A 12,984-nucleotide genomic window follows, 5' to 3' on the forward strand; every position below is an offset into this window, starting at 1 on the left:
CTAGCCACAAGTATTTGCACTGACCAGTGATTTGGTGGGTTACTGAAGTCGTTCTAGTCCCATCTTGTTGAAGTCTCAGGTGGTCTCCTTTGGTATTCCTAGCTGACCAGGGAGAGGAGAGGCGAGAAACACAGCTGCTGTTGTTCTGTAGCCTCACCTCCTATAATAGTTCCCCCTTATGTTACTTCTGTCGTAACTCACTTAACTAGTTCACTTTTAGATACTGAACATTGATAGTAAGACTGATGAAATACACTTTTATTAAGAATGTTGCAAAGCTTTTGTTCTTGTTGCATAAAAGAAAATGTCTCAAAAGTGAGATCCTAGAGATAACCAACTGAGGTCATATATTTTTGTTTGATTTTTACTCAGCTCTGGTTTATGGTGGTATGAGGGATTGAATCTGAGACTTTGGGGCTCTTGCATAAGTGTTTAATGTATATCCATTATGCTATTTCCCCATTTTCTGTCCTCCATTATGCCATCTCAGTGCTTAAAAAGGCTTATGGGTTTTCACTTTGGTTCAGTATCCAGGCAGCTTTTCACCACTTTTCATTTGCTTTCTATTATCTGGATTTCTATTCACTTCTGACCCTGTTCTGCTAACTATACCATCACTTATTTTTTTCACTTAGACTAAAGAAAAAATTACTTCTACTAAAGAAAAAAAAAGATAAATTTGTCTAACTTATTCTATTTGTCAGCATATCATAGGTTTAAAGATTCAGAAAGGGAAAGTGACAGTCAGTTCTGTGGCAGGTGCTAGACAAGAGTGAAGACTTTCAGCCTTCTGCTCTTCTTTCTTCTCCACCTCCTAATTCCCCTTTTATGTGCCTCCTCCTTTCAAAAAATTAGCCCATGACCTCACACCTCTTAGCAACCTCCTCAGCCTAACTTATTGGGATTGTTTGTTTTGTTTTGAGAGAGGAGAGAGCCACCACAGCACTACTTACCATGCATGATCTTCCTGTGTGGAGCAGGTGCCAGGCTAGTGTGGGAGTGCCTCTTCCCGGGTGCATACTCTCTTGGTTGGAGAGAACACAATTGGAGCCAGCCTGGGCTGCTAGTCACTCAGCAATGTGAGGGAGATGACTCATGAGCAGAGCTCGTGGTGGTGAGGCAGTTCTATTCTTTAATGATCAGAGAGTCAAGGCTTTTAAAATTTGGACCCGGAAGTGGCAAGTCAGAAACGGAAATGGCTTGACATGGTTTGGAAAGGAGCGGAGAAAGGCAAAAGGGCTAGGAAAAGTAGGAACTTCCTTAGCAACTGTTGTGAGGGTTTTAACTGGTAGGATTAATAATACTGCCCTGCAGGCAGGGAGGTTCTTGAGGGTAGAAAGAAGGTAGATCAAAGGAGTGGAATGGGTGGGGATCTTTCAGGCAAAACAATGATTATGTAGATAGGCCATAGTATCAGGAATGCGGGTATTTTGTGAGGCAGCAAGTCTGATAAGACAGGGCACACCTTTGGGATTACTTCTGTCCCTTCTTGCTCAACCTCTCGGTAGAGAGAGACTGACAGGATAGACACACTCCTCAGGTCAAGCCCTGCCAAGCTCAACCATATCCTCACAATTTCCCAACATCTCCCCCTATCTTTTTATCTAATGGCCATATTTCAATGGTCAGTGTCTGTAAACGACTCCATTTCTGTCAGGGGAATAGCATTGTAGAGGTGAACAGAAACCTCCCTGCAGGTGGGGAGCCAGGGGCTTGAACTAGGATCCTTGAGTGATGGGTCCTTCGGCTTCGCACAATGTGCACTTAACCTGCTGTGCTACCGCCCAGCCCCCTTCATAAGCCATTAATTTTTTTTAACTTAGAATGCAAAACTAGATATTTTTGTCAGTTGCTCTTGTCTCAGTCAAACTAATCTATAAATAATAATTTTCTTCCTGATGAATGCTTTTCCTATCCTGACCACACTGCTGTCTGGTATATATGTATTATGTACACACATCATGTAAGCGTACGCTCATGTATAAATATACAATGAGAAAACATGATATATAGGCACACAAATTATTTGTAATATGACCTTATTGTATATACCAACATCATTTTATCTTTTATGTCTGACCATAATCTTCAAAAAAAAAGGTTTCAGACTTCTTTTACTTTGGCTATTCTTATCTCATTTAACCCACTGTGAGCATAACACATGCTCAGAAGTCTGAACTTTTGGGATTATTTATCAACTATACATGTTACTGTATTCATTTGAACAAATTATTTACCATCTGTGGCCAGTTTCTCCTATCTGTAAAATGGAGGTGATTCTAGTTTCCATTCCAGATAGTAATTGTCATTAAATGAGTGAAGATGTAAAGAACTGTAGAATCATGGTAGAGAATGAATGAGGGCTCTCATTTTAGCTGTTGTTCTTTGAGTTGCATTTTGTTATGAACTACCAGTTGTTGCCTCTAAGAGGGCCCTTTATGCTAGCCTTTGAAGAAATAGGAATTTATATTAATTAATGTCTGGACCTAGATCAGAATGTTGTCACATTCTATTTCTAAAAATATAAAAAGTTTGTGATGGGAGGGCCAGGCATTGGTGCATTCTGTTAAGCACACATATTACCCAGCACAAGGACCTATGTTTGAGCCCTTGATCTCTACCTGCAGGGGGTCTGCTTCAGGAGTGGTGAATCCAGTCTGCAGGTGTCTCTCTTTATCTCCCTTTCTCTTAATATTCCTGTCCTGTCTCAGTTTCTCTCTGCCCTACTTATTAAAAATAAATTAGAAATAAAAAGGGGGGATTCTTAGTGCCATTAATGAGCCCCAAACATAACTCTGGTGGCAATAAAAAAAGATAATAAATTAAAAAGTCTGCGATATAATATTTGAATTTCAGCCTTGAAACTGGAAACACAGAGGCAAGAGGAACTTTATTACCTATGTCTACTTCTGTCTCCCTAACTTCGAGTTTAACTTAGAGCTATTTTCAGACTTATTTGTAAGATTTTTATTTAAAGATTAAGTACTAGGACTTCTAAGTATGTATTAACTCATTTTAACTCTGTGTAATTTATTTAAAATTCACTTACAATGATATAAAGTTTATCTTTCCAGTTTTATGTTGGATTACTTTGTCATGCTTTGCTCTTTATCACCTTTTTTTTTTACCTTTTTTCCTTTTACCAAAGCACTGCTCAGTTCTGGTTTATGGAGTAGTGCAGGGTATTGCATTTGGGACTTCTGGTGTCTCAGACATGAAATTCTTTTGCAGAGTCATTTTGCTGTCTCCCCCACCCTTAGTCCACTCTTTTTTAACTTTCTGTCTTTGCTTATACTACTCAGACTATTTCCTCACTTCATTTCCCCAGTGTTTTAATCTTAATTTGAGTGGTAATCATGTAGGAATATGCAATGTAAAAATTCATGAAGATATATATTTAAGATTCTTGAATTTCATTTTACATATATAATAAATATCCTGACATATATATATATGTGTGTGTGTGTATATATATATATATATATAAATATTTTTTATTTTTATTTTTTTATGGAACTAGGATCTTGTGCATGAGCATTTTAACCACTCCAGTCCAACTTTTTCATTCAGATAAATAGCTCTGGAGTTTCTCCCAGTGTGATGGTACTCCCAAGTGATGCCAAGGCTTCCAACTGGGCCACACAACAGCAAGTTACACTCCCTGCCCCATATGAGTTTTTGGCCTTCAGTGTTTTGTTTTTTTTTTTTAAACAATTCCCTCAAAGTAAATATAGAAATATTCTGTTTCATGGATAGATGCTGAAAGTATACTATATAAAAATAAATATTGTTGAGAACTGGGCCACACAATAGCAGCATACACTCCCTGCCCCATATGGGTTTTTGGCCTTCAGTGTTTTTTCTTTTTTTTTTTTTTTTAACATTCCCTCAAAGTGAATATAGAAAAGTTCTGTTTCATGGAGTAGATGCTGTAAGTATACTATATAAAAATAAATACTGTTGAATTAGAATGAATAATGTAAATATAAGGAAATTAAAATAAATAGTATACAGAGTTGGATCCCTTATTCCTGGAATGCTGCTAATTTCTAGACCAATAGATTTTTGAGCTACTACCTTGTTTAAAAACAAAGAATTGTATTTTTCTTTTTTTTTCTTTTTTTTCTTTTTTTTAATTTTATTTTATATTTATTTATTTATTCCCTTTTGTTGCCCTTGTTGCTTTATTGTTGTAGTTATTGATGTCGTCGTTGTTGGATAGGACAGAGAGAAATGGAGAGAGGAGGGGAAGACAGAGAGGGGGAGAGAAAGATAGACACCTGCAGACCTGCTTCACCGCCTGTGAAGCGACTCCCCTGCAGGTGGGGAGCCAGGGCTCGAACCGGGATCCTTATGCCAGTCCTTGTGCTTTGTGCCACCTGCACTTAACCCGCTGAGCTACAACCCGACTCCCAGAATTTTTCTTAAAGAACTTCATTTAAAGTTTTGATGCATTTTAAGGTTTAAAAATATTTTTTAAATATATTTATTTATTTTATTTTTAGATACAGAGAAAAATTGAGAGGGGAGAGGGAGATAGAGGGAGATAGAGGGAGAGAGACAGACAGACACCTGCAGCCCTGCTTCACTACTTGTGAAGGTTTCCTTAGGCAGGTGGGGACTGGGAGCTTGAACCCAAGTCCTTGTGCACTGTAATGTGTGTGCTTAACCAGGTGTGCCATCACCCAGCCCCGTGAACAGTTATTTTTAGGTAACTATACATAAGCCATAAAGCACTATCAAATGTCAAATTATTTTAAATTTGAAAATTGCTCCTTCATAAATCATCCTCATGTTTTCTCTAACATTTAAAAAAATTAAATTTCTTGGGCGGTAGTGATGGATTAGCAACAGAGTGCAGAACTTGCATCAGTGAGACTCTGGGTTCAATTTCCTGTAATGCATTTAAAAAAATAGGGGGGCTGGGTGGTAGCACAGCAAGTGCACTTGGCGCAAAGTGCAAGGATCAGTCTAAGGATCCAGGTTCTAGCCCCCGGCTCCCCACCTGCATGGGATTCGCTTCACAGGCGGTGAAGCAGGTCTGCAGGTGTCTTATCTTTCTCCCTCTCTGTCTTCCCCTCCTCTCTCCATTTCTCTCTGTCCTATCCAACAACAAAACGACATCAACAACAACAATAATAACTAGAACAAGGCTACAACAACAAGGGCAACAAAAGGGGGAATTAAAAAATAGCCTCCAGGAGCAGTGGATTCATGGTGCAGGCACTGAGCCCCAGCAATAACCATGAAGGCAAAAAAAAAAAAAAATAGAACATCACAAATGGTGTAGTGTTGCTCTGGTATTTCCCCCCTCACCTCCAAAATAAAAATAAAGTTGACTCAGTAGTATAACACATGCATGAGGCTCAGGGTTTGATGTCATGCACCACAAGATGAAAAAGATAAAAACAAGAAAGAATATCATGGAGAGACAGCGGTAGCACAGTGGGTTAAGTGCACATGGCAGGTTAAGCACAAGGACTGGCATAAGGATTCTGGTTCGAGCCCCCGACTCCCCACCTGCAGAGGAATCTCTTCACAAGCGGTAAAGCAGGTCTGCAGGTGTCTATCTTTCTCTCCCCCTCTCTGTCTTCCCCATCTCTTTCCATTTCTCTCTGTCCTATCCAGTAATGTCCTATCCATCAATAACAACAATAATAATAACTACAACAATAAAACAAGGGCAACAAAAAGGGAATAAATAAAATTATATATATATATCTTAAGTTGTGGATTAGTGTTCTGATCCCCCCAAGTCTCCACCCATGGATATATCTATACACTACAAAAAAGTAAAAGTCATTTCTATAATTCTTTAAACTTACTACACAGTCACCAAAATGTTAATTTGATTTTTATATAGCATTTCAAAACATATTGATTTTTATATCTATTACTTTACAGATGGCAGAAGATTTTTTCATTTAATGTGTGGGGTAAAATTGCAAGTTTCTGGAACAAGGCTTTTCTTACTATTATAGTCCTACTGATTGTTCTATTTCTAGGTAAGTACTTGGTTCCTCGTTTGACTACATGTAATTCTTAAGAATGAATTCATTAGTTTTTAATTAATTGAGTTGACGTTGCTGTTGATAGACATTTGACTAGATAGTACATTGATTATGATAATAAACGTATTGGTATATAGGTTTTGTAAATAAAGTGCTTTGAGAATGTAAATCATGCCCATTTGTTTACATATTACTTGTGCCTGTTTTCACAGAAAACTACATAGTGAAATAGTTAAAAAGAAACCATTTACTAACTGCCAGTTATAGAAAAAGTTTACCAGCGCCTAGTATATAGATACATGTCATTTTTAGAAGTTGTATGCTGAGATATTTAGGCTTAAAATATCATGACATTTTTAACTAACTTTCAGATGGCTGGAAATAATAAAGCAATTTTAGCAAAATGTTAACATTGTTAAGTCTAGGTGGAAGAAATATGGATATTTACTGTACTAATTTCGCAGATGTTTGAAATTTGCATAAAAAGTATCTTAGAAATTAGAAGAAAATTTGTCAAACCAGAAATTCCATGAATCTTTAAAATTGTTTTAATATTTATTTATTTATTGGATAGAGAAAGCCAGAAATTGAGAGGGAAAGGGGTAATAGGAAGGGAGAGAGACAGAGAGAAACACCTGCACCCCTGATTCACCACTTGCTAGCTTTCCCCCTTGCAGGTGGGGACCAGGGACTCAAACATGGGTGCTTGCACACTATGACATGTACATTCAACCAGGTGCGCCACCACCTGGCCCCAGAAATTCCATGAATCGTAATAACTACCTTGTTTTTTGTTTTGTTTTGTTTTAAAGAGGTAACTGAGCTCAAAGAGATTAAATGACTTGCCTAAAATTAACATGTTGACACTTCATCTTTGTTGATGTTGCTATCTTCACTGTTGGGGCTTCACCACAGGCCATCTTTTCAGATAGAGATAAAGAGAGTAATGGAAAGAGACTATAGGTTCCTCCAAGGTGGTTGGAGCTGGGTTAGAACTTGGGTCATGGGAGTCAGGTGGTAGCACAGCAAGTTAAGTGCATGTGGTGCAAAGCACAATGACCTGCGTAAGGATCCTAGTTGGAGACCCAAGCTCTCCAACTGTAAAGGAGTCACTTCACAGGTGGTGAAACAGGTCTGCAGGTGTCTTTCTCTCCCCCTCTCTGTCTTCCCCTCCTCTTTCTATTTTCTCTCTGTCCTATTTAATAACTATAACATCAATAACAACAATAACTACAACAACAAAAAACAAGGGCAACAAAAGGGAAAATAAGTAAATATTTAAAAAAAAAAAAAAAAAAAACCTTGGGTCATGACAAAGACAGATTATCCAGGTGAGCTAAGTTAACTAGCTTTTATGGGAGTCACCTTTGGAGCATAACCACCATGTATTCCACTGTTTTGTGTGTGTGTGTGGGGGGGGGGGGGAAGCTGCTTTTAGATTTTCAAACTACCAATATTTGATGTAGAATCCTGTTCATAAAATGAGGTCAGCTGAGGGTTAAGCGCACGTGGCACAAAGCGCAAGGACTGGTATAAGGATTCCGGTTTGAGCCACCTGCAGGGGAGTTGCTTCACAGGCTGTGAAGCAGGTCTGCAGGTATCTGTCTTTCTCTCCCCCTCTCTGTCTTCCCCTCCTCTCCATTTCTCTCTGGTCTGTCCAACAACGATGACATCAGTAACAACCACAATAATAACTACAACAATAAAACAAAAAAGGCAACAAAAGGGAATAAATAAATATTAATAATTTTTTTTTTTAATTGAGTTCAGCTGAGTTGAGAGGATATGAAGGGATAATTGTATCAGAGTCTCATTCAGGGACAGAAGTTGAGAAATAGGAACAGGGAGGGGAAACACAAAGCAGAATTTGGACTGGGTTTTTTGGTGTATTGCACCAAAGCAAAAGAATCTGGGGTGGAGGGTGGGAGTAGAGTTTCAGGTCCAGGTGCATGATGGTGGAAGATCTAGTCTGGGGGTGAGAGTGTTTTGTCGAAAACTGAGGAGTTTTACATAAGTACCAACAACCGTTTTTACTGTAAGCCATTAATTCCACCCCAATAAAAATATGTATTTGCCTTCTTTCTAAATGTCAATATATATCTTATGGTACATATTGATTCAGTCTCTGTTCACATAGGAGAAAGCACTAAGCACCAATAATGAAAACAAGTAACTTATAGAATGACATTTCATCTCTCTTGAGTTTTGTTTACCATTTACAACATAAAGGGAGACAAGAGAATGACCTCTGTTGCTCCTACTTGTGCTGGTATTATCATCTTCTAACTCTAAAATTATCATAGAAATTTCTACTGAAAACCACCTTAACCATATAAGGAAATGGAACTGTAGGCAAGGTTCTTTTAGCTGCATATATCAGAAACCAACTTGGGCATATTTAAGGAAGAAAGGGAAATTTTTAAAAGATTTTATTTATTTATTTATTTATTTATTTATTTATTTATGAGAAACATAGAAGGGGAGAAAAAGAGCCAGACATCACTCTGATACATGTGCTGCCAGGGATTGAACTCAGGAACCTCATGCCTGAGTCTGATGCTTTATCCACTGCGCCACCTCCCGGACCACAAAAGGGAAATTTCTAATAAAATATAGGATTGTTTCAGAGTAGCAATCGTTTTTCTTTGTGAGGGAGGTAAGCAGCCAAACTCCAGGGAGAGACTAGTCCTTGGAACAGAAACACCCTTTTTGTTTCCTAGCATTTCTTCCTGGATCTGCTTCACTCTGCTTATCTATAAAGTATCTCTGATATTTTTTTTTTAAGAAAAAAATGGGCACCACACAGCTTCAAAGTGTTATCACTGCAGCACTATGCAAATAATAATTAGCCAACTCTGGATCCCAATTCCAATTCTAAGGGAAAAAATCAGACCAGTACTCACCAGATATTCAACCCTTATCTGGCAAACTATGGAATTTTGTTCTTCTGGTTGTCTCTCTAATAAGATAATTGTTGCTAGGTGGTATATGCATCTGTGAATGTCTTAGTGGGAGGGAATACATAGAAAGGAAGCAGGAAAGCCAGGAATATGTTCTGTGTCAGCAGAAAGGCATCCCGGGAATTTGAAATTGTTTTCAGTGATTGAAGACTACTTACACATAGCTTAAAGAAAATTGTACATTACAACCTCTTCTTATTGTTGGACCCACCCACTTTTCAGACATAGCCTCCTTGTAATTATACATACAGTTCATTCTATATGTGAGCTTGAAAGACCACTTACATTTATAAACTTCTTTGATATTGCTGGTTAATTTTCAACATTTCTGTATAGTGAATCCAAGTATAGTATTCTGATTGTCAAGGAAACTGAATTATAGCATTCATGGGAATTTCTAATGGTTGGCATATATTTACTGAACTGTTAAGGCAATCTAGAAAAAGACAAAGGGACAATAAGTGTTAAGACTATGGAAGTTTTTTTATTTAACTATTTAATTTTAATTTTTTTTTCTTTTTTTAAATATTTATTTATTTCCTTTTGTTGCCATTGTTGTTTTGTGTTGTAGTTATTATTGTCATCATCATTGATAGGACAGAGAGAAATGGAGAGAGGAAGGGAAGACAGAGAGGGGGAGAGAAAGATAGACACCTGCTGACCTGCTTCACCTCTTGTGAAGTGGCCCTCCCCTGCAGGTGGGGAGGGAGGGGCTTGAACTGGGATCCTTATGCAGGTCCTTGCGCTTTGCGCTCTTAACCTGCTGCGCTACCGTCCAACTCCTAATTTTCTGTAATTTTATAGAATTATTCTGTTAAATTATTTCTACCTACCAGGGTTCATTTGATTAATTGTATCTTTTCATTTTTATGATATCAATAACAACAGCAATAATAACTACAATAATAACATAACAAGGGCAACAAAAGGGAATAAATAAATAAAAATAAATTAATTAATAAAAATAATTACAGAAAATTATTATAAATCTCTCTACCCCCATGGCAATATTGAAGCTGGGGGCAGGGACTGCCTCCCTTCAGAAAAGCATAAAATTAAATTTCAGATGAAATTCCATAGTTTTCAAAAACAGATATTATCAATGCTATTTAAACTATACAGAATTTATTTTCCCCCTTCTTGCTTTTTTCAGAGCACTGTTCAGCTCTGGGTAATTGTGCTGGGAATTTTACCTGAGACTTTGGATGCCTTAAGTATGAAAGTCTTTTTGCATAAAAGACTTTGTGCTATCTCATCCCTGCATTTTTTTAAAAATTATTTTTAAGTGGTGAGAATTTTATTTACCCCTTATTTTTATTTCTTACATATGAGAGATAATTTCACATGAGGCAGAGAAGAGACACACTCTCATACACATAACATACAAGTCAGAACAGCACTCTAGTACAGGCAGTGTTGGCTATTGAGCCAGAAACCTCAGACACAAAATCCTATACTCAACCAGTTAAACCATTTTCCTACCTGCTTAATCCAGATTTTTTTTTAAAGAAATTTTGCTCAAATTTTATGAAGTCTCCCAAAAGCAAATTTTGTACTAAATAAGCTTAATTTTATATAAGATTAGTAACATATAATGTAGGAAAGAATTTCTTCAGGGTACAAGAGAAGCAACTCACCAGGTAGGAATTCTGCATTGGCATATGTGCAGCCCTGATACAAGATACAAGCTACAGCACACCACTTGGTGATGCAGTGCCACTGAGGAAACTCCAGTGCTGTGGTAATTTTTTTGTTTGTTTGTTTTTACTTATAATTTTCCTAGACATATTGGGCACTGTGGTGTCTTTTTTTTTTTTGTCAACTACTTTGTTTTATTTTTTTATATATTTATTTTCCCTTTTGTTGCCCTTGTTTTTCATTGTTGTTGTAGTTATTATTGTTGTTATTGATGTCATCATTGTTGTATAGGACAGAGAGATATGGAGAGAGATGGGGAAGACAGAGAGGGGGAGAGAAAGACACCTGCAGACCTGCTTCACCACCTGTGAAGTGACTCCCCTGCAGGTGAGGAGCTGGGAGCTCCAACCGGGATCCGTAGGCCAGTCCTTGTGCTTCATATCACGTGTGCTTAACCTGCTGCACTACCTCCCGACTCCCCTGTGGTGTCTTAAAGAGTTGTTTTGGGGAACAGGCGGTAGCACACCTGGTTAAACACACACATTGCAGTACACAGGAGTGCAGGGCCCCTGGTCCCCACTTGCCAGGGGAAAGCTTCATGAGTGGTGAAGCAGTGCTGCAGATGTCTCTCTGCCTCTCTGTCTCCCTGTCTCCCTCTCCCCTCTCAATTTCTCTCTGTCTCTACCCAATAATAAATAAATAAATAATATTTTAAAAGAAAAGAGTTGTTTTATATAACTCTTAAGCATTCATTAAATAATTCCCAATCTGGAAATAGACTTATAAAGGATGATTTTATAATGGGTAAAGAATCTTTTTTTAGTGTTTCCAGGGTCTCAGGCAGACCACTACCTGCCAACATATTCAGATAGAAAAAGAGAGGGAGAGTCACCACAGCACCAGAGCTCCCCCAATGCCATCTCAATCCTCCCCATGTAGTACCAGAGCAAAAACTTAAGTGGTGCTGCATGGCAAAGCAATGAGCTGTTTCTCCATAAAGGGTAAAGGATGATTTTTCCAGGGTTATATACAAAGGATCAATAAGCACATAAAAATAAATTCAAGGAAATACAAAACACAAGCTCAATGAAACACACCCACTAGGATGACTAATTATAAAAAAAAATGATTTGTATTAAGGATGTGGAGTAATTGGAACCATTATGCACCAATTGTGGAAATATGAAATGATACAACTGTTTTTACAGAAAAAAGTGTGACAGTTTCTCAAAAGTTAAACATAGAGTTACCATATCACCCAACAATATTTCTCTTAGGTATATATCAAGAAAAATGAAAAACAAAAAAAAAAAAAAAGAAAAAAAAACAAAAAAAAAATGAAAAACATGGTGATACAGAAACTTGTACATGAATGGTCATAGCAGTAGTACTCATAATAACTAAGAAGTGGAAATAATCCAGATACCCATCAGCTGATAAATAGATACAGTGGAATATTACCTGGTTATTAAATAGTGAAGTATTAATATATGCTACAGCATAGTTCAGCCATGACAGCATCATGCCAAAATGGAGTAAGCAAGATCCATAGTACATAATTCTACTTTTGTAAAATGTCCAGAATAGGTAAATTTCTAGAAATAGAGAGCATATTGGTGGTTTCCAGGAGTTAGGAGAAAAGAAGACTGCATTGAGTGTCTTTGGGGATTGATGAAAGTTTCTGAAATTATTTATTGGTGTTGGTTGCACAACTTGTGAATATTCCCAAAACCACTGAATTTTGCCTTTTAAAGGAAGAATTTTTCTGGTATGCCATTTATATATCTTTTTTTTTTTTAAGTTCTTTTTTAAATTTTTTTTATTATCTTTATTTATTAGGTAAGAGATAACCAGAAATTGAGAGGGTAAGGGGAGATAGAGAAGGAGAGAGACATAACTGCAGCCTTGCTTCACCACTCACAAAGCTTTCCCCCTATAGATGGGGACTAGGGTCTTAAACCCAGATCCTTGCACATTTTAACATGTGCACTCAACCAGGTGCACCACTACCTGGTCCCTGTCAGTTATATCTCAATAAAGCTGTTGTAAAAATAATTTTTTAAAAGTAAAGTAAAATACTCAAATGACTTCAGTTCTCTTACTGGATGGCATTAAATCCTTCCTAAGAATACTGATGACTTATGTATTCAGTAGTCTTTAAGATATATTATGTTGTCAGAAATATGACATTTTTTTCTATGTTTTTTTTATACACAAAAGTGCATCATGACTTTTCCAGCAACTCAGTAGAAGACAAATCCCTTTCCTAAGACTTGGAAGAATCCCCAGTGACTTAAGAGAGAAGTAACTATCAATGCTTATTAGAAAAACTTTGTTTTTCTCTAGGAAGAAGTGGTTTCACCTGAGTCTGAGAC

General features: G+C 37.3%; 1 protein-coding gene across 3 annotated transcripts in view; it reads left to right on the forward strand.

Annotated features, from left to right (window-relative positions):
- Positions 1 to 12,984, forward strand: part of BCAP29 (B cell receptor associated protein 29) — a 41,903-nt gene that overhangs the window by 3,761 nt on the left and 25,158 nt on the right. For all 3 annotated transcript variants that reach the window (XM_016190494.2, XM_016190495.2, XM_060196401.1), the window contains exon 3: positions 5,905 to 6,005. In XM_016190494.2, coding sequence (XP_016045980.1) covers positions 5,905 to 6,005 — 101 coding nt within the window. The remainder of the gene's footprint in view (positions 1 to 5,904; positions 6,006 to 12,984) is intronic.

Source organism: Erinaceus europaeus, chromosome 8 (genome assembly GCF_950295315.1).
Source record: "Erinaceus europaeus chromosome 8, mEriEur2.1, whole genome shotgun sequence".
Classification (NCBI taxonomy): Eukaryota; Metazoa; Chordata; class Mammalia; order Eulipotyphla; family Erinaceidae; genus Erinaceus; species Erinaceus europaeus.